The 22,023-nt window shown below is 39.0% G+C and overlaps 1 protein-coding gene across 2 annotated transcripts; it reads left to right on the forward strand.

The window, feature by feature from the left end:
- Positions 1 to 118: 118 nt before the first annotated feature.
- dio2 (iodothyronine deiodinase 2) lies at positions 119 to 15,888 on the forward strand. 2 transcript variants are annotated; one of them, XR_015852843.1, is made up of 3 exons: positions 119 to 566; positions 6,190 to 7,211; positions 15,413 to 15,888. XR_015852843.1 is itself a non-coding variant. In XM_088354126.1 (2 exons), exons 1-2 carry the CDS (start codon positions 264 to 266, stop codon positions 6,778 to 6,780), a joined length of 894 nt encoding a protein of 297 aa, XP_088210252.1. In that variant the 5' UTR covers positions 119 to 263; the 3' UTR covers positions 6,781 to 13,312. The 2 variants fall into 2 exon arrangements, 1 of the variants encoding a protein (XP_088210252.1); XM_088354126.1 differs by lacking the exon at positions 15,413 to 15,888 and having other exon boundaries at positions 6,190 to 13,312.
- The last annotated feature ends 6,135 nt before the right edge of the window (positions 15,889 to 22,023 follow it).

Consider the following 22,023-nt stretch of genomic DNA (forward strand, 5'->3'; position numbering starts at 1 on the left):
GAGGCGTTCGAAAACCGAGGTTCCACTGTAGTCCAGTGCTGAGCACTTGCCTCTCCCAGTGGTGCTTCCAGATTTTTTTCTTAGGAGTGACCACTTAAACGTTGGAGTGGCTCACCAAGACTAAAAGTCACAATCGATGCTTCAATAATCTAACGATATACCGGCAAACGGGTGGCCAACAGATTCATAGGGGGGGCCGTGACCACCCACGGCCACCCCCCGGTGGCGCCAATGACCTCTCCCGGCTTGCGTGAGCACCAATTATGCGCACACTAAGCTGCGCGCTGTGCAAAGAGCCGCACATTGCAGCTGTTGCAGAGGCTTGCAGGAAAATAGACAAGATGGGGTTGGCCGGCGAAGATCTGCTGGTGACCCTCCAAATCCTCCCCGGCTTCTTTTCCAACTGTCTTTTCCTGGCGCTGTACGACTCCACGGTACTGGTGAAGCGCATGGTGTCGCTTGTGAGCCGCTCCAGGTCAGCCGGTTCCAGAGAGTGGCGCCGCATGCTGACTGCGGCCGGACTCCGCTCCATCTGGAAGAGTTTCTTGCTGGACGCGTATAAAAAGGTAAGGGAACCCACCATACAAATCTTGCGCAGTCAATTTAGATCCAATGTGATCACATTTGAGGACATTGTTAAGTAAAAGCAGTGAAAATCTCATTTAAAGCTTTAACAAAATGTTGCCCGTTGATTTACAAAAAAAGTTTGAGATCCAGAATGGGAATTGGAACCACCTTCATTATTATTGTATTTTACAACAACATTATGATTGCACTCCAGTTAGGAAAAAACTATATACAATATAAAGACTGGTGAATAGAGGGGGAAATTATATATATATGTAGGGCTGCAACAATTAATCAATAGAATCTATTATTAAAAGCGTTGGCAACTAATTAGATCATCGATTTGTTGTATCACGTGATTTATGAGCCACTATGTACGTTAAATCAATGCAAATAAGAGCGCACACAATCCCGCCGTGACGCTGAGAATTTTGGTATCACTTTAGTCCAGCAGAGGACGCCAAAATGCTTTTCTACACATGTTATTTTACATTACCGGTACTTAAAGAAATATTGAACATTGCATCATTGCAACAAAATTGGCATGAATGGTTTAAATTTGTAGTGTTTATGACGCAGAAGTAGAGAGAAAAGACATCTGAGAACGAAATAAATACAGTAAAAAATAAATAAAAAATGTTGACATGTCAAATTTCGAACAAGGGGCAGATTCTTAAGCATATTATATATCATTTTCATGTTGGGTATGTGAGTCATGTTCAAAGATTTAACCCCCCAAAGAAATTTTCATATTTTTTTGCAAATACTTTGTTGTTTCTATTTGGTAATTGGTTGATGTTGTTTTTTGCTGTGCCTAAATAAGGCTCAATCAATCAACCAATTAACCAATCAATCGATCAACCGACCGACCGTCAGACCAACCGATCGATCAATCGATCAATCAATCTGTAAATCAATTCATTTTCAGTTATTCCACACACACAAGTACATGCATTCCTGCGATAGACAAAATCCATGAAGTACAAAGCTTTATTCATTCATACATTAAATACTCTTTTACATACTCGTCACCCTGCGATTGGTTGGCAACCAGTTCAGGGTGTCCCCTGCCCACTGCCCGGAGATGGCTTGGATGGGCTCCAGCCCCCCCGCGACCCTAGACTTAAAAAGTGGTCGGCGGCGCCCTCTGTTGGCTGCGGCTGCATCGGCTCGCTACAACGGGTCAGGTGCAATCGACATTTCGTTCTGTGTACATTGTTACACAGAATGACAATACAAGGAAATTATTATTATTATTATAAGGATAAGCGGTACAGCTAATGAGATGAGATGAGAGATACTCGTCACCAGATACCAGTCTCAAGCAAAGTACATTAAATCTGTGGGCGCCCGTAGCGACAGGTGGGCTCTTTTATACATTGAAACCAAAGAACAAACCTTATTTACAGGCTAAAGCATTTGCTTAACAAATAAGAGTAGTGTTTTATAATTTACTTTTTACAAAGAACTCCTATTCTGTCAAATTATAATTTTAAAACGAATCTTGCAGCTATACCGCACAACTATATTGATTAAGGACACAATCCACAATTCACACAATACTTTTTCACCATCTTGTAGACATTACAAAAAACTGCACTTACTCTCCAGTCGGCAACCCAAAATATTGAAATAGCCATTTTGGACCAAACTCACCCACAGGGAGCCAATAGGGAGCACGAAGTTTAGCGGATGGAGAAATCCGAGTTGTTGGCGATAGAAAGCAACTTTTTCTGCTTTGTGGTGCTTTTGTTAGTCCAACATGTTTTTTGGACTTGATGGCCTTTACAAAAACTTGTCTTTGAAAAATATTTGCTGACACATAATATAGGTTTGTCAAACTATTTTATGGATGTGTACAACACCATTGACACAAAGGCAGACGCAAGCAGAAAAGGGCGGGGCAACTGTTTAGCCAATCAGAATACAGAATACAACGTACAATACATATCTGCGAACTAGAAAAACTGCGATAAGTAAACCACCATATAGCAAGGGGTTACTGTAAACCTCAACTTGAAGTAAGAGTTTGTGCAATTACTTAGACCAGTTTGTTTCCTTCAGCAGTGTTGGACGCGTTACCGAAACAGTCTACCTATGATTTCAGTTTTGGCAATAGTTAGTGTTTCATAGTCTTGTTTTTATCGCTGTGTCAAAAACGACCTTAACAATACAAATTTAAATTAGAGCATTTTATAATGTATTTTCTTTCTTATTATTTTGTTGAATTGGCGTTCCCTAACAAAGTTAAGAAGCCTTGATGCAATACAGTGGGACCTCGCTACTTCGCAGTTCGACGTTCGCGGCTTCAGAGCTTCGCGGTCTGTAATGGTTAAAAAAAATAAATAAATATATATATATATATAAAAATTTTTTTTTTTGGAAGGGGCGTCGCTACTTCGCAGATTTTCACTTTTTGTGGGTTTTTTCGGCGGAACGTCAGCGGACGCGGGATAAGGCGGCCGGCTGGATGGGACGGGTCCGGGGGCGGGGGTCATTCCCGGGCCGCGCGACGGAGCGAGTTCGGCAGACGCGGCGTCACACGGCGCGACGCGAGAAAAGGCGGCGGGCGTGATCGGGCTACCCCCGTAACTGGGGGGAGCCCGCTCGTCCGACGACCCCAGTAGCTCGGCGCGACGACAGGCGGCCGTCCGTGGATCACTCGGCTTGTGCGTCGATGAAGAACGCAGCTAGCTGCGAGAACTAATGTGATTTGCAGCTGCGATTGGCTGGCAACTAGTTCAGGGTGTCCCCTGCCCACTGCCCAGAGATGGCTGGGATGGGCTTCAGTCCCCCTGCGACCCTAATAGGGTTAAGCGGTGCAGACAATGAGATGAAAAGAGATTATTATTATTTATTTTTTTGTTTTTGGTGCGCCGCTACTTCGCGGATTTTCACTTATCGCGGGTGATTTTGGTCCCCATTAACCGCGATAACCGAGATACCACAGTAAACAAATGAATTTGTTTTTTATATCCATTAAAAATCAAAATCGAGTCGGTGGGGATCGTAAGACAAGAACAGGAGGGTTTAAAAACAGTTGGTGCAATTATTAGGCCCGGTTTTATTCTCCAGTCATTCAAAATCCTGAAATGTCGACACATGAGCATGCAGTCATACTAAGTCCTACTGTAATCTGACAGCAGGACTAGAAATAACATGTCAGGCTGAGCGAGAATAACTGTGACCACCCACTGTGTCTGCATTAAATCCATGCCATTAGACCGCTTGACAAATTTAAATTTGCATGAAGGAGATATGAATGGCACGAGGCAGCGATTCAAGTTTTGATGACACAACATAAAGTAAACAGTGGCTCGAGGTACCGATTGTAGATCTTTGTCCAAAGAAACAAAACCTATGAAACCAGGGTTGTCAAACTCATTTCAACTGGGGGCCACATGCTAGAAAAAAAATCTCACAGGGGCTGGACTATTAGGTTTAAGATAAAAGTGAATGAAATGAGAGGGAGAAGAAGATAGATAAAGAGAAAGGAATAAAGATAGAGAGAGATAAAAAGGGAGATGGAGTAAGAGTGAGAGAGAGAAGGTAAAAGAGACAGAAGAAGGGAGAAAGAGTAAGAAAAAAGATACATAGAGAGATTTCAAAGGAGAGATAAAGGGAGACAAATGGAGAAAGAAAAAAAGAGAGAAAGGAAAGAGAATAACTAAAGAGGGAAAGATCAAAAGAATAAGAGCAGAGAAAAAGACAGGGATACACAGAGAGAAAAGTGAGCACAAGAAAGAGAGAAAAACAAAGGAAGTAAAAAAGAGAGAGAGAACGTGAGAAAAAGAAGGAAAGAGCTAAAGTGTGAAAAAGTTAAAAAAGAGTCAATCATAACGAAATATTGAGCATAAAATGAATTCATAATTAATACAAAAGTGTATTAATCTACCATATCACAATGGCTTTAGTGAACTTGACTATTTAACGTTGAAATTTTTATACTAAGCAACTTTACAGGCAATCAACACAGAATCTTTTATTCTACATCTATAATTTGATACTCAATGTAAGCACAAATTATTTATATAATTTAACCATTGTGTTTAACTTGGCTCATTTATGTCCAATTGAATTTTATTCTGCCTCTTGCACATGGCCTCAATTAGCTTAGAAGCATAAACAGTCAAGTCATGTTTGCTTGTATAGCCCATAATCATAAGAAGCTTTAAAAGTGCTTTACAGACTATTATTTAATTTTGTTATTGAACTTTTTGCTTTGTACGCAATTTTTTTACTAGCATAATTATTCAGAAATTTTTTGGTCACATTTTTACATCCAAATAATTAATGCTAAACTTTCTCACTTTCGATCACTGGATGTCGCTGCAACTGAAAATATTTGCTAAAAAGCACGAGGAAGAATACAAACTACGGAGGCTCAAAGTGACCAAAAACCCAATTTTTCCTTATTATTTCTTGCTCAGCCTATGACATATACGTTAATGCCAATTCAATTAATATTGACTGCTGCGCTAGTTATGATTGCTGCACAGTACTCAAACGAGTGTCTTAATCGCAGCACGATGTGTTGCTTTTCTGAACTTGACAGTTCCGATTTTTTCTAAAACGTAAGTAATGGATGCAAATGGGCTCATTTTCTATACCTGTTTAAGCCTGCGGCTTAACAATTTTAAGTTACTTCCTGAAATTTGCTCATGCGGCTTTTAATCAGGTGTGCTCTGTAGTCTGGAATTTACAGGACTCGTTACAAAACATGTTACTAGTCCCAACACTGTTGTCCATCACGAGTTTTGGAGACGTTACTGAAAAACACTTAATTAGTTACAGTTACTAGTAACTGTATTTAAAATGTAATTCCCCAGATTAATTACCAAAAAGTGCCAAGGATATTTTTAAAGTAACTATCTAGTTACTAGTTAATATGTTGGTTGTATTGGCATTTTTATTTATTTATTGTAAAAAGTTTCAGGGAGCTATTCAAGTTTTTTTTGTACCTTTATACGAGTTGCCTCTATAACTAATTTAATTTCCTGCACTGTTAGTTTCTGGTTTAGGGGAAATGTTTCTCATGTTAGTTGTGTTGAAATTGTTATTTCTATACTGATATAGATATATATACTTTTAGAGAGCTATTGAAATATATATTTGAATTTATAACAAATATTCTTTGTTTGTTTTTGCATTATTAAGAATTTATTGGCTGGTTGAACCCTTAACCACTGTGATCAGAGGGGGCACTTTTTCCTGTGGTGTGTCTTGGGAAAGTACAACGTGGTGGCGCCCAGCCCTCTCCAGGCCAATATGTGTTTCTGTGGTGCAGTGGTTAACACACTCGCCTGACACGTGAACGGTCCCCGGTTTAAGACCAGGTGGAAATCTATGTTGGCTTGGAAAGGGATGGGAGCCACCAGGCTGTACTTGCCCTAGACACACCACAAGAAATGGAGACCCTACGACCCTAATGGTTAAGGGATCCAACCAACCATAAATGTCTTAGGCCTATTCTTACGCTTTTACAGCAAAAAAACTAATAATTGTATCCCATATCGGTTGAACGACTATTTCGATCATGGATTTTTTTTCAACTATGTCTACTTATGGTTGCAGTCCTCTTACCGAGAGAAAAATGTGAACCATTTTTGTCTGTTGTTTTAGGTGAAACTTGGCTGCGAAGCGCCAAACTCCAGAGTGGTAAAGGTGCAAGCTCGTCCGCAGAGCAGCACCACTGTTAGCGCCGTCTTAAATGAGCAACTCGGCGCACGGCGGCGGAATCTCGACACATGCCATCTGCTGGACTTCGAGACGTCCAACCGCCCCCTGGTAGTCAACTTTGGCTCGGCCACATGACCCCCCTTCGTCAGCCACCTGCCAGCTTTTCGGCAGTTGGTAGAGGACTTTTGCGACATCGCCGATTTTCTGCTGGTGTACATCGACGAGGCCCACCCGTCAGACGGCTGGGTGGCTCCATCCATGGGCACCCGTATCTTGGATGTGCGCCGACATCGGAACTTGGAGGAGAGGCTATGGGCAGCGCGCAAGCTAATGGATGAATTTTCGCTGCCCTCGCAGTGTCAGCTGGTCGCTGACTGCATGGACAATAATGCAAACGTTGCTTATGGGGTGTCCAACGAACGCGTTTGCATCGTGCATGGAAGGAAGATCCGCTATCTGGGGGGCAAAGGCCCTTTTTTCTACAACCTGAACGATGTGCGGCGGTGGCTGGAACAAAGTTTCGGAACACGGTAAAAGTAAGAGCTAAGGGTGCTCCTGAGGATTTTTTTTACATTTTTCTTTTTCATAGATTTGTGTTGGAACAACTAGTTTATGGAAGTCAGCAACAGCCAGCAAGGCAGTCCATCACCTTTGTCAGCAGTGTCTAGGTCAACAGCAGCACCGGGGTAAAGTAGGTGGTTTTCTGGCAACAGTATAGGACTGGCATTTGAAAGACAACCTAGGGACACAGCTCAGTATTCCAGAGAACATTGCAGTGACCACACTCAGGCCTGTGGTCCTGCTGTAAATGACCGTTCCCTGGGAAGACAGGATACAGGAGGCGATTGTCAAAGCAGGGGATGGAAGACCTGGTGCAATCCCATAGAAGTTGGGTGCAGAAAATCTTCCTCTCAGTTTTTCATCAGGGCACTCAAGATGCTGGGATTAAAGAAACTCCACACCAGGTGAGCCATCAGGAACATCACTGACGCAGCAGAGAAGACATCCACATGGGTGTGGATCAAGCGCGGCGACACGTGGTTACAGACTTTTTGGACATAAGCCGGGACTTTATAAACCCCAGCTTGGTCCCCTGGGCGAGGGTGTTTGTTGTAAGACCAGAAACACCCAGTGAACCCAGGTGTCAACACTGATGATGTGTCTTAAGTTGCATCAAAAGTGTATATTAGAAGAAAGAACGGTCCTGACATAGAAAGAAATGTATTGACCCCTTGCACACACATGACCTAACCACATGACGAAACCATGATGGACAACAGTAAACCCTAGTAAACAGTACTTCCTGTGGGTGAGGCCAATAAACAGTAAACAAAAACAACAAAATAAGCTACAAAATGTAACACCATTGGCAATGAGTGGTCAAACAAATATTGTGGAGGTGTTAGATAAGGTGGTTCACTGTGTTGGAAAGCACAAAGAGCACTATTTAGAGAAACTGAGGATTAGCAGGGCTAGCTACCGACCATACAGTCTTCCGCCTGACATATTCACAGATCTAACCAAATCGTCCAATCTGCTTGACTTCAGTCCACACCATCCATACCAATTTATGGTGAATGGAGTATACCCAGACACCCATGCTGATCTAAAATCGGATAAAAGTCAGGATGCTTATCAGTTATTTGTAGCTAGTACGCGTTGCTGCGCCGGTGGGGAGGTGTTGTAAAATGACATTGCCTTTTCTTACCAATCGATCGATGTGTAAATGGGCTGGACTTCCGAGCAATTTATATTAAGTGGGTGTGGGTCACGTCAAAAGACTCAATACAATAAGTTAGCTAGTGCTAACCATTTCTGACTACACAAATGAACTGCTTTTATTGCAATTAACCAGCGATTTAAAACAGTTATTTTCCAAATATCACACGTATGGAAAACTGTAATTTGCTCTACCGTAAAGTTTATAATGCTAAAATGAACTGTCAAATTCTCAACGGATAAAACGGGAGACAAAAGTACAGAAAGTAAAGCGTTGTTTTGCTAAAGTAAATATTTTCAACATGCTCAAAAGTTATTTACATACAACATGCAAATGCTTCATGCTTTAATGTTCATTTCAGTAACATTTGTGCAAAGGGGGACATTTCATGCCAGGGGTGAATTTCTCAGCACATTATCTCTGTATGCTATAATGTTTTATCGAGGGTGCCCTAAAATCTCAAATTGACTATAACTGAAAGCTGATCAAATTATTTATCATTTTAGTCATTTCAAATAGACTAATGTGTTTATCTACAGCAGACGTCAGACACACTCAGCTACAGTAGCACTAGCTTTCTTATTGGTAGCTACATTGAGTGTCTTTGTCTTGACTTGTAAAAAATGCTCGCTGAAAACCCTTGGGGAACTTTGAGGGTTACCAGTTAGTCCGATTGATTTCAGATATCCATCGCCTTCTTCTGTCTTCTTCAAAAGGGATACGATAAAATGCCAAATCGGCTTAGAACCTTGCCGTTTCGCACAGCCCAAAAAAAAATCACAATCGTAAAAAGTCGTCGTTATATTGATCTGTCGTCGTCATTCATATTTGTTTCAACTCAACTGTTAATTCAACTGATTCGGGTGCTTTTCCTATCTGTCATTTTGCTCATTCTACGGGGAAATGCAACGTGATATCACGTGCAAAGTGTAGAATAAATACCTGCAAATATATGCCATATCGTTAACCTCATGCAAAAAAGCATTACCAACAATTCTATTCTATTCCATTCATAATTGGTTTTCGAGAAAAAGGTTGAAAAAAATAGGTTTTTGAGTTTTTCCTTGCCCTCATGTAGGTTATCAATCACAAGATGATGTAATAACAGTCTGTATTCTGCACCGACCTTTGAGACTCCTTGGGGCCATACAAATAAAAATGACTTGACTAAAAACTGTTTTATTTTGAACACAATATTTGCACTTAATTGTTACTTTTTGAAAGCACCAATTAATTAGCATTGATACCACATAATGAGTTTTTTCCAAACAACCGGTACTTAGTGAATAAATAATTAAAACATGTTTCCATGCGATAGTAGCCCTACTGTTTACTGTTTCTCATTTGAAAATGGCTTAACCAACATGGGATGAATTTGTATTTAACCTTAGTGAAAGAATACTGCATTTCAAAATTAGATTGTATGCGATAATGGCCTAATAGTGCAGCCATTCTCGCATACTAGGTAAGTAAGTATTTAAGGCTGTCATTGCATGTCAACAGTTAAAATATGGAATTTAGAACATTAATAGTTCTAATACCGAAAAATAAAAAAAAATATGAATAACTGAACTTCCATGCATCAAACATTTTTTTTTGATAGAGGTTTACGATATAAATATTTATCTATGTTTTTTTGTCACGTATTTTTTCACAACAACATGTTATTCAAATGAGGAGACGGCCCAGTTCTCCGAGATTTCCACCTTTTGGGTGGTCAGTGATGAAGGAAATTGGATATAGGTGAAAAGCTCAGCAAGTTCGACTCGCCGCCTCATTTGAATAACACTTTTATGTGACAAATCTCACAACAAAATACGTGTCAAAATACTCAACAGAACACACAACAAAATACTTGTCAAAATACATAAAAAAATACATGAAAAAATAAGAACCGGAGTAAATAAATGGCCAAATGCGTGACAAAAAAACAACCAAATAATTGGCAAAATACATGAGCAAATACTCGCCAAAATACAAGTTAAAATACACGTCAAAATACACAACAAAATACATTACAAAATAAGTACCGGAATAAATAAATGACGAAATACACGACAAAATTAGTATCGGTAAAAACAAATGACAAATTGATTGACAAAAATAAAATAAAATTCATGACAAAATACATGTCAAAATACACATGAAAATTCATGACAAAAGTACCGGAATAGAAAAATGAAAAAAATGCATGACAAAAAACAACAAATATATGACAAAATACACAACAAAATAAATGAAAAAAATAAATACTGAAAAAAATAAATGAGTAAATGCATAAAAAATCCATTATTATCATATATTTCCGTATTATGTAATTTCTTTCATGTCTTGATTTTGTTATATAGCATCCATTCGTAGGTGTTTGTTTATACATTTATTTTTACATATCGCAGGATTGTTCTTCTGTACTAGTATATACCACTTCAAACTCTATTATGCATTATTCAAAATCATAGAGGCTCGATTTTTTTATAATCGATAGTTTCAAAACTAGGTGCATTCAGAGTTCTTCTGTAAGAATATCATAAAATATTGCAATTAAGGATACTGACATAATTACCTTCGGTGCAGACGGCGCTGGTCAGAGAGAAATATACTGTGTTCATAGCTCCGCCCACCCTTACCACTCACCCAATCATATTGCTCTGTGTGCTTGACTGGCGTTTCTGCATGTTTATAGCTCGTTCTGTGGGTTTTCATCATAAAGTGTCTCAACAGTGATCCCAAACTGTTTAATTAGCTTACATAGAAAAGATTCCCTAGTGACGTATAGCCAAATCGGGGTCTGTTAGTGTGAAACCTTAACTGTAAACTGGAAGCATGCCTTTATATACAAACCCTAGCCATAGTCACTATCAGCTCTACGTCTGCTATGCGCATACTAGATACTATTCTACGCTTATCAGGATTAGCTGAGACTTACAGTATAATTTGATCTCCAATCTATATCTATTCATGAAAAGAGCCATATATTCCCAAACCCTGCACTACACCATACAACTGCGTCTAGTGGTCAAATAATAGACACTTTCTTTCATAAAAAATACTTTTTTATGGGGACAGATTTAAATTTGTCATAAGAAAAACCTCTCTTAAGTTATGGTAAGGCTCTGGAAAAAAAATAAGCTATTGTATGAGCTTCCGTGTTTTTGGCAAACTTCCCTGTGTGGTCAAATTAGGTCAGTGCATTATTTGCCCTTTGTTTGTTGACTGCCACATACAGTCCAACCCCAAACACACAATTCTATTCAAGCAACATGATATTCCGGTTGAGTTCTAAAGACTTTTGTTCCTGGACAAGAAAAGACTCATACTAAGTGGGTCGTGTATCTCACACCTAGGCTTTCAGCTCCAATCTGAATTAGTAATGTGTCGTTCCCACACAAACCGGCTCTATCCTTTTTGTGAGGACTCTGATGGAAGGGAGGTTATATTGGCCGACTCCGGCCTCCCGGGGGACGGGCGCAAAGGACCTGAGCCCCGCGCAGCATGTAAAGCCTGTCGTTTGCAACAAATTCCAACAAGACTAAATAAGACAAGGAAAGAAGAGTATAGTGGTATATATGAGAGCGAGTACATTAATATGCATAAGAGGAAGTAGAGTAGTGTGTGTATGAGAGTATAGTAGAAGTCACCAAGCTTTTTCAAGTAAAGAGCAACTTTTTGTTACTAACTAGCGCAAAGGGCACCCAGTTTGATATACATTTCTCAAATACTAAATTTTCTATTTAAATTACTATGTTTTTAGTCTGCTATTACTGGGATAACTATTGGACGTGGGGTAAAATAGACTTGGGCTGCACAATTTTGAAAAAATGAATTGGATTTTTTCAGACCAGTATTGCAATTTTAATGCAATATTCAATTTTAAAAAGTTTATTTTCTTTGCTAGTTTTTCTTTTGTGTGTACTTACATCTCCTGTTGTTTCTCGGTTCAAAATGACCTGCCACTTTGTTGTTAAAACTCGGGAAAATTTCCTTGAATTATGTTTTATTTAACTTAAATTGTTATGACATTTCTTAGATTGGTCCCAACACTAGAAAAATGAATCTTTTTTATTTACCTTTCCATGTAAGCTGTATAAAAAAACGACCAAATGAAGACCACATGAGGGTGATCTTGTTTTTACCTTGAGAAAACAGCAACCTCTTCTGGGGAGCTTTGTAATTGTTGCTGTCTGCTCAGATGGGAAAATTTGTTGGCCGGGAGAGGGATGGACGCCACCAGGCTGTACTTGCTCAAGGCACACCATAAGAAATGGTGCCCCTAAGACCCTAGTGGTCAAGGGCTCATGGGAAAATTTGAGATAAAGTGCTTGTAATTGCTTGAAATTGTTGCTAAGTTTCTTTGGTTATGTGTTGGGCTAAGGTAAGGAGGTAGGGTTTGGGATTCAAAGGTTTTAAACCCATTTTAGTGTTCCAAAATAGGACTGGGGCTGGGGTTGAAAAACTAAGGTTTAGGCTCCTTATTAGGATATTAAACCAAATTTAGGGTTCTTAAATTGGGTTGGGGCTTAGGTGTAAATTTAGGGTTAGGAACTAGGGTTTGAGCTCCATATTAAAGTTCTAATCTAAATGTACGGTTCCATTATATGATCAGAGTTAGGTTTATGGTTTGAAAATGGGTTAGGGCTAGGTTTACAGCGAGAAATAGGTGCAGGGCTATAGTTAGGGGCAAGGCTCAGGGTTTTAAACCAATTTCAAGGTTCCAAAATTCAGTAGAGTTGGGGCGTGAGTTAGGGTTTGTAACTAAGGTTTAGTCCCCTAATTTTATTAGTGGTTGACACAGTAAATTTACACTACTTTCAATAATCAACCTGGTAATAACATAGTAACAACATAGTAATTATAAGTTGTCATTTTTTAGAAATGCATATTAAACTGGTGGACCTTTGCGCTTATAAATAACAAAAAAAAAGCTTACTGCTTGTTACTGGTTTACAGTATGTGAGATTAAGTATGATTTACTCCCCACCAGCCTCTTACAGATGTGAGTGCACTGGTGTGTTATTTCTTTCAATTCACAATGACATTTTATTCCTGTCACTTTTAAGCAATTAGTCTCATCATTTGGATGTGCGCGAAAGTTTTGAAAATAAAGTTGAACTGTCTATGAAGCAGATGCTTTGTCACCCCACCTATGATGAGAAAGGTGTACCGATGAAAACCTGAGATGAAAGAGTATTTAACTCAGTCTCTGGTTCGATAGCAAACTACATCTGATCGACGTCAGGAGGGACCACGGCATCTGTTGTTGTACACTATGTTTTAAGTAAAGCATTTGTGTTTCTTTTATTATTTGTTATAAATACATGGAGAGAAATAAACACATATTCTGCAGAATGATGGCTAATGTATTCAGTGAATATTTGTGTCATGATGACTGATTAGTTTCACCTGTGCCCGCTCGTTTGGCGCCAGCCGCTGCGGGCTTCCTGATTGGTTACCCGTTATACTTAAACTCAGTGCTTTCACTCGCCTGTTGTCAGTCCATCAGCGAACCTCTGTTGTTACAAGGCAAGCATTTTGACTCTGACTCTCGCCTGTCCCACTTTTTGCACCATTTTTTTCTACCAGTCCGTTCCTGATCTCCCCGTTTGTCTCCGGCTACAACCTGTTTTTGACCCCGACCTTGTTTGCTGTCCCGTCCTGGCTTATGACCCTTTTTTTTATCCCGACCACGTTCTTGTCCTGGCTATAGACCTGTTTTTTCCGTCCTCGACACCGCCATCTCCCACTCTACTTGCGTATTCTGATCACAATCTGATTGTGTAAGCAGCTTGCTTCCCGCATCTAGCGAACACCGGATCGCGGGTCCAGCCCTTCCTTTTTCTATCAATAAACTTGTGAGAAATGTTACGCAATTGGGTCTACCCTTTGTTCTGGACTTGACAATTTATGATAATTTCGAATTGATGAGGGAGAAAAAAATACCACAGAATATTTTCCAGTCATAACGGCTACCTGTATAATATATAATATCACATTTTTTATCGGGAGAGTGTGTATTTTTTGACCACTATACGTCGCCTCATTGCAGGGGTGAACAAACTACGGCCCGCAGGCCGGATAAGGCCCTCCGAAACTGATTTACTCCAGCTGTGAGACAAAACTGAGAGAAGCATAAGAAAAAAAAGCCACGGTGTAATATCTGTAAAACACAGTGTATATCCACAAGCTTCCGGATTCTGAGGGAATTCAACTGGAAGAACCTGGTCAGATTTTCTATTATCCCCAGAACAAGAGGTTCTACAACAGTGCAGGATATCATTTGAAGAGGATGACCACATGGATATACTTTGGCTGAGTCCAAAATTACGATTATTGGGACAAATTCTGGTTTGTATCAAAGAAAATTGGCGGATATAAGCAGTGTCTGAAACTCATGACAAAAAGTTACCTTACTCCAGGGCAAACAACTCTAAAAAATTGCCTGCCGAGCCATAAAGTTGCCTGCCAGTTTTCCCAACTTGAAACACAAAAAGACGACTAATCGCAAAAAAAACCATTGTTGCAAAGTATTAAGGATTGATAATAAGAATATATAACAACAAACCTTTAAATTAAGTTTATTATGAATCTACTTATAACATTCATAGCTTGTATATGACATCGCTGTTTTCCATCTGCCATGAGTATGTACCTGTATTGACTCATCTTCATTCATGCAATGTTTGCGTTGCGTCGTCTGCTACAAGCCACGTGAACTCCTCTTTCCAAAATGCTTTTAATGGATGTTTACGTTTTGTAGCGTCATCAATTTTGTTAGCTTCTTTTGAATATTTCTTCTGGGGCTGAGGTTTTGGCTTGATTCCTAATCACTTATCCATTTTTTTTGTGTTGTCTGTGCGTCTACTTTGGAAAATGATATGCAAATGCATGACATAACGCTCAATAACGACAATAACGATGCAGGCTTCTGATTGGCTGCCGGGTATGCAAATTAGCAAACGAACCGAAATTGAAATTCCGAAATTTTCAAACCGAGAAAAGATTTCGAAATCGGAATAAAGCAAACGTTTGATTCAAAAAATAAATAAATAAAAATCAATTTTAAAAAGTTTTGTTTTTTTTTCTTGAAAAAATTGTCAGCCACCCGGGCATAAATGTTTTGTAAGTTGTACCCCCGACGTAAAAGATGCACGCCCCGGGCGTCTGGGCAGACGTTATTTCAGACACTGATATACGATCCTTAAAACATTCATGGTGGGGACTCTTACAAAAGAAATACAGTATTACAGAAAAAAAGATGAATACCTGTGAACGATTTTATACATTTTACTATTAAATACAAGTTACATTTATTGAGTGCAATGAAGATTTTCACTGAGTGGGCTGAAGTTCAATGACAAATCACGCTGATCCAAATTCGGAATTTTGGTAACAGAATTCTGACGCAAAACTTCAGGCATTGTTTTGATAAACGCTTGGTGTTGTTTTGAGTTTCTTCAGACATCGTGGTTTCCTGGCGCGCCCATGGGAGGAGCCAGCACACCAGCTTGTGGAAAAAAACGTGGGCCAGGAGAAGATCGAGAAGGAAGATCGAGAGAGGAGGCTTGACAGAGACTCGAGCGACACTAATTCGGCTAATTTGACTAACTCGAGGGAGTTCACTTCGTTGAATTATTTAAGAAATTAAAACTGCCCCAGCGTGGAAATGCCGGTCTCTTGTCCATATTTTCCCAAAAAGAAACGAGCACGCATTGTTAGGAAAGAATGTATGTTGTGTTTGGTTTATGGAATCAGATAACTAATTCGAACAATTTGGTAAACGGTACATTTTAATAATATTAAATTCCTAACAATACCTGGTATAAATTCTTCTAATGTTTGTAAAAAAGTAATAACAAGATTATGCTATGAACAAGAGCACCCCCATTTTTTCATTTCCCCATTTTTCTTGATAGTTGTTTGTCAAGAAAAAAGGAGAAAAGGCACAATAAACATTAAGTTTTGAAAAAGAGAAAAAAAACATCATGTCATACAATAGCCTACAGTTTTAAATATGTCCACTTGCCAAAGACCAATTGACTGCTGCTGTATTTGCTGACTACCATTTTTCAACCTGAGAACATTTGAGGAAACGACAAACCCCAATGTTATTTGAACTCAAATTAAAGTCATGGGAATGCTGTTTGAGGCAATACTAGCACTAGCTCCTTGCTGTAATACATATGAAATATAACAACGACATTTCCAAATTCTCATCTCATCTCCCATCTCATCAGCTGTACCGCTGGAGCCCATCCCAGCCATCTCCGGGTAGTGGGCAAGGAACACCCTGAACTGGTTGCCAGCCAATTGCAAATTCCGCAGGAGGTTCCCACGAGATGAACTGTGCCGCACATGCGCTAACCACTGCGCCACCGTGCTGCCCATTGAGATGAGATGGGATTTCCAAATTCATTTTCATAAAATTAAAAGCAAAAAAGTACTTTTAAATCATTAAATCAATCATTAAACTTAGCAGTGAGCAAACTAAATGGTAAAACGAAAATGAGGAAATTATAATGCTAACATATATGTTTTTCAAAAAGTACAGCATATAAAACTGTGTTGTTGTTTTGGTGTCTTTCTTGTGTCCCTTTGTGTGCCCCGTTAAAATCTATATTTCTTATTGCACTCATGGCCAAAATTCAAATAGCTGGCTACATTTTTCCATACTTGCTAGTTTTAATCAATTTTATCAAGCAAAATACAGTATCCAATTCCACCCAATTAAAACAGTTCTGTATTGTGTTTTTCAAAGAGGGTATTTTTTGCTATTACTTATGATTCAAGTTTATATTTATAAATAAAAAATGTATTTGTATTTTTTCATAACCAGTTGGACAAAATAGTTCCATTATAAACAGACACACAATGCAAAAATAACTTGTGCTCGTAAATGCAAATAAGAGAAATGGATTGGCTTATGTTATCATTTTCCCTTATTTTTGTATAGTTGAGGTATTGGATTTAATACTCTCCATCGGCATACCGTCCCAGGCCCTTTGCAAATGTTTTCGACCCAATGCGCCCCACCACTCAAAGTTTTCCCACCCATGCTTTATTGTGTCATGCAATTGAAAATATCTCCTACAATCAAAGGGCCCCAACTGGGGTTTGAACTGGGCTAAGGATAATTGGGCACAGGTGTGTAATAATTGGCCACACCTTCACCCAAATATCCTGAAACCTGTAAAGCATGGGGCTCCAACTTTTTTCAAGCAGAGAGCCATAGTAGCGCAAACGGCACCCAGTTTGATATGCTTTTCTTAAACATGACTTATATTGTTATTACTACCGTTTTACTATGATATTACCAGGTTAATTATTAGACGTAGGGTCAAGTAGACTGTGTCAACCACTAATAAAATCAGGTGACTAAACCTTGGTTGCAAACCCTAACCCTTGCCCCAACCTTATTTTGGAACCCTAAAATCAGTTTAAAACCCTAACTTGCAGCCCAAACCCTTGCTTCTAACATAGCCCTACACCTAACTCTAGCTGTAACCCTGGCCCCTATTCGGTTTCAAAGCATAATGCTAAATCTGTTCCTATTTTTGAACCCTACATTCAGTTTATGGACCTCAAACCCTAATTCCTAACCCTAAACTTACACCAAACTCTAGCTGTAGCCTTAGCCCTAACCCTATTTCAGAACCTTACATTTGATCTAATACCCTGATAAGATGCTTAAACCTTAGTTTCTAACCTTAGGCCCAATCCTATTTTGGAAATAAAAAAATAGGTTTAAAACCTTTATTTTAAGCCCAAACCCTTGCTGCTAATCTTAGCCCAACACCTAACCGAAGAAACCTGGCAAAAGATTTCAAGCATTTACAAGCACTTCACCTAAAAAAAAATTCAAACCCAGCAGTGCGGAACTATTTTCAGAAAAGGTCTGCGGGCACTTCAGGTGTCCTCAGGGGCCCCACGTTGGAGTCACCTACTTTAAAGGGACACTTTGTTTAGCCAACTCTGTTGGGACAATGGTTCCAAATTGATTATTTTACATTTTTTGAAGTGTACTATACTTTTTAACAGGATTTGAGAAGTGGAACAGGGGGTGGTAATGCAACAAAGGAATGAATGCCAACTGGCGTTTAAACCCCAAGAAGAAGAGGAAGAAGAAGAAGAGGAAGAAACGTTGTTGGGTCATTGTCATTCATTCCACCACCATGGCAGGATTTTTTTTTTTCCTTGTTTAGTTTTTTACTTATTTAATCTGCTCGCTGAAGTTTCCATTTCCAGTTTCGGTTGTTTGTTATTTGGGCTTTGTCAGGATTTTTTTGGACATGTCCCTTTTTTGTTGCCACCTTGTCCAGTTGTTATTTTGGTCTGGGATTTGTCAATAAATCCCATTATAGTTTTGAATACCCCTCGTTTCCAGTTCCTGCCTCCCCTACATGGGTCCACATGGTAAGTGACCAAACCGCACTTTTTTTCTTATTCTTGTTTTGCCCAGAATTTTACACGGTTTTTGGGTACCTATAGCAGCAAGATTGGCTGGCACCCAATACGTAGTCATCTGAGACTGTCTCCAGCACCCCTGCCACCTAGTGAGGATAGGCGGTTCAGAAGATGAATGAATGAATTTTAGATACTGCACTTTTTAACATATAGAAATGCCACCCGAGTATTGAAGAAACCACTATCTTTTGTAATGCTCTTAGAAGTAGTATTTGTAAGAGTCACGGTCAGACTTTGTGTGTGAACTTGTGAACATAAAGAATTAAGTAACCTAGCATACTCGTAATTTTCCTTTACTGAACTCATTCTCTTTAGCTCTTTTTCTGTTTCAAATTACTGGGTCCGAATCCCAAAAGTTGATTACGTGGCGAGACGCAGATCTCTACGCCAACAATGGCCTTGCAACATCTATTGCAGCCTGCTTATCGCGCAAGGGGGATTACCTTTAAGTTTTTCCTTGCCCTTATGTAGGTTTTAGATCAGGGGATGGTGTAATAAAGTCTGTAGCCTGTACAGCATGTACTTCTTGAGATTAAGGGCTATTCAAATAAATATAATTGACTTGATTGATATATTTTCACATATATGATATACATTTTTTCATAATTTTATTTTGTGTATGGAATTTTAAAATTCATTATTAAGAACAGTGTGATATTTTTAACAGAACTCTTTTTGGCCAAACCTCACCGAGACCCTAGATCCAAGGGCCCCCCAGGTAAATTGAGACCCCTGCTGTATAATACATAAATATACATATCAGCCTTTTTTCAGGCTGAGAGCTACTTTTTTCTACTATATAGCGCAATGGGCACCCAGTTTGATATGATTTTCTAAAATAGCAACTTAGCTAGATGGCTTGCTGAAAAGATAAAAAGGTAGATGGATAGTTAGCTAGAAACACGAAAAAAGTAAAAAACTAAAAGGGTAAGATAGCTAGCTAGAAGAGTAAAACTCTATTTAAATAGCAATAGACAAAAAGCTAGATAGCTAGCTAGAAAAAAGCCAAAATGTTGCTTGATAACTAGCAAAAAGGTAAACAGCTAACTAGATAGCTTGCTAAATAGCCCAAAAGGTAGGAAAATAGCTAGATAGGTACAAAGCTAAAAATATAACCAGATAGCTATCTAAAGAAATGCTCATATTTTTGTAATTCGCATTATAAAACCCATAAATTGGAATTTAGTTTGTCGTATTTCCTGTAAAATCAAACAATAAACAGATACATTAATAAATTTGCTTAATATACAAATAGATTCTCATTCTACTCTCTTAATAATTGCTTGAAAATAGCTATCAAAACTTCAATAGAATTTATTTGTGCAAGTTGGAGACCCCTGCTGTACAGTAAGTACTTAAAATTCATCAATTGGGTTTGACTTGATGTGAGGAAGCTGTATATAAAGAAAACATGAAACATTGATAATGCATATTGTGTAGCTTGGTTTTGAGTCTTTCTAAGAGTGAGGCTTTTAGACTTTGAGGGCGAATCTTTGAGATAGGGTCTTTGATAGAGAGAAAGGTGTTTGATAGGGAAAAAGAGTGAGAAAAAGAGGCTTTAAAATCAGTGGGACTCAAAGGGAAAGCATTTAAGATAGCGAGAGTCTTTGAGAGAAACAGAGACTTGAGTTGTTTTTTGCGTGTTTACAGAAAAAAAACGAGTCACCTGCTTTTATCAGCTTTTGTTAAACGCTGCCCATTTAAAATAACATGAAATATGTTACCATTTGCTTTGAAACACAGCTGTGGTTGCTTGTGACTCAATGCACAGGAAGATGTATTGTCTTCTTTGCTCGTTAACAAGTAACAAAATGGCTGCTCCTGTTTATATTCTGCTTTTTCACCTTTCCACTAACAGAATTACAACAAAATGTGTATTTGGGTTGACTTCTGCGTCTCAAGCACTCCTTTAAACCTAGACAAACGTAACATCATCTAGAGCGACTGTTAATCATGCGTCCCGCTGGCCGGATCAGGGTTTTAATCCGGCCAGTGAGAATACGCCGAGAGAAGCACAGGATAAAAATGACTTTTGAAATATGACCACTGGATGCTACAAAAATCAGGCACCATTCCTAGAGTAACTGGACCTATTTGTTTATCTACCCAGAGTCTCTTTTTTTCTGTTTCTCTCCCTTCCTCTGTGTCTCTCTATTTATTTTCCTTCTTTCCTCTCTCATGTTGTCTTTTTAATTCTGATTTATTTCTCAATTTTCTCTAACTCGTATCTTTCTTTCTCTCTCTGATCCTTTTTCTGTCCCTGTCTCTCTCTTTTGTACCGGTTGCCATGGTGCCCAATTGGCCTCGCCCATGTGGCGCCAGCTGCGGCTTGTTGAGAGATTGGGTTTCTGTCTATATTAAGCTCAGCGCTCTCTTACTTCCTTTGTTAGCCCGTCAACGAACCTCTGCACCGCAAGACGTGGGTTTGAACTTGGTCCTGTTTTCCTGTAGGATTTTCCTGTCACGTATTGTTCTCGTTTATTTTGACCCGTTTAATTTTGGTTTCCAGTTTTGTTTCCGTTTAGTTTTTGTCCTGTTTATTATTTTCTCCAGTTTTCGTTCCCATCTAGTTTCTCCTGTTTATTTTTTATATCCTGATCCGTTATCTATTCAGTCTTTCCCGTCCTGTCCGATATCGACCCCATCTGTCCGATATCAACTTGGGCAATTGGAATCGATCTCGTCGGTCTTTGGCTGACTGTCTTTCCACACCAGACCGGCTGCCTAATGTGCATGACTCCCCATTTTCCGTAAAATAAAAAGCTTGTGTGAGAACGTCACGTGATTGGGTCCTGTTTCTGTTCTGGTTCTGACCATTTTTTTCCCTTTCTCTCTTTTTATTCCTTTTTCTCTCTATCTCTTTCTCTAATCTTTCTTCTCTCTCTCCATCTTTCTTTTACCCACTCTCTATCTCTCTGTATCTATTTCTTCTATCTCTGCCTCTCTCTTCTCTCTTTTTCTCTCTTTTTCTCTCTGTTGCTTTTTTCTTTCTTTTTTTCTATATCTCTCTTTTTCTCTTTCTCTATTTATCTGTCTCTTTATTTTAGTATCTCTCTTCACCTGTTTCCCTTTCTTTCTATTTCTCTATTTCTCTCCTTCCTCCTTTTTTTGTCACTCTCTTGCTCTCTCTTTATCTCCTGCTTATTATTGTACTGTTCTCAGCTCAGGGATGCTGCTGGAAATGTGAATTTCCCTTTGGGGATGAATAAAGTATCTATCTATCTATCTATCTATCTATCTATCTATCTATCTATCTATCTATCTATCTATCTATCTATCTATCTATCTATCTATCTATCTATCTATCTATCTATCTATCTATCTATCTATCTATCTATCTATCTATCTATCTATCTATCTATCTATCTATCTATCTATCTATCTATCTATCTATCTCTACCAGTGTGGCCCCGAGCTCAAACGAGTTTGACACCTCTGACCCAGAGTGACTCGGTCAAAAATTCAGGTGTCACATTTAACCCTAATATGTAGATTTAATTGCACATTAAGAATATTACTAGAGGAACGGTTCCCCCTCTTCGCCCCGTTCTAAGAGAGAATTCAGTCGCCCTGAACAGCAAACCAAACATAGAATAATG

This window comes from Urocampus carinirostris, chromosome 15, assembly GCF_059441175.1.
Source record: "Urocampus carinirostris isolate Australia breed hairy pipefish chromosome 15, RoL_Ucar_1.0, whole genome shotgun sequence".
Classification (NCBI taxonomy): Eukaryota; Metazoa; Chordata; class Actinopteri; order Syngnathiformes; family Syngnathidae; genus Urocampus; species Urocampus carinirostris.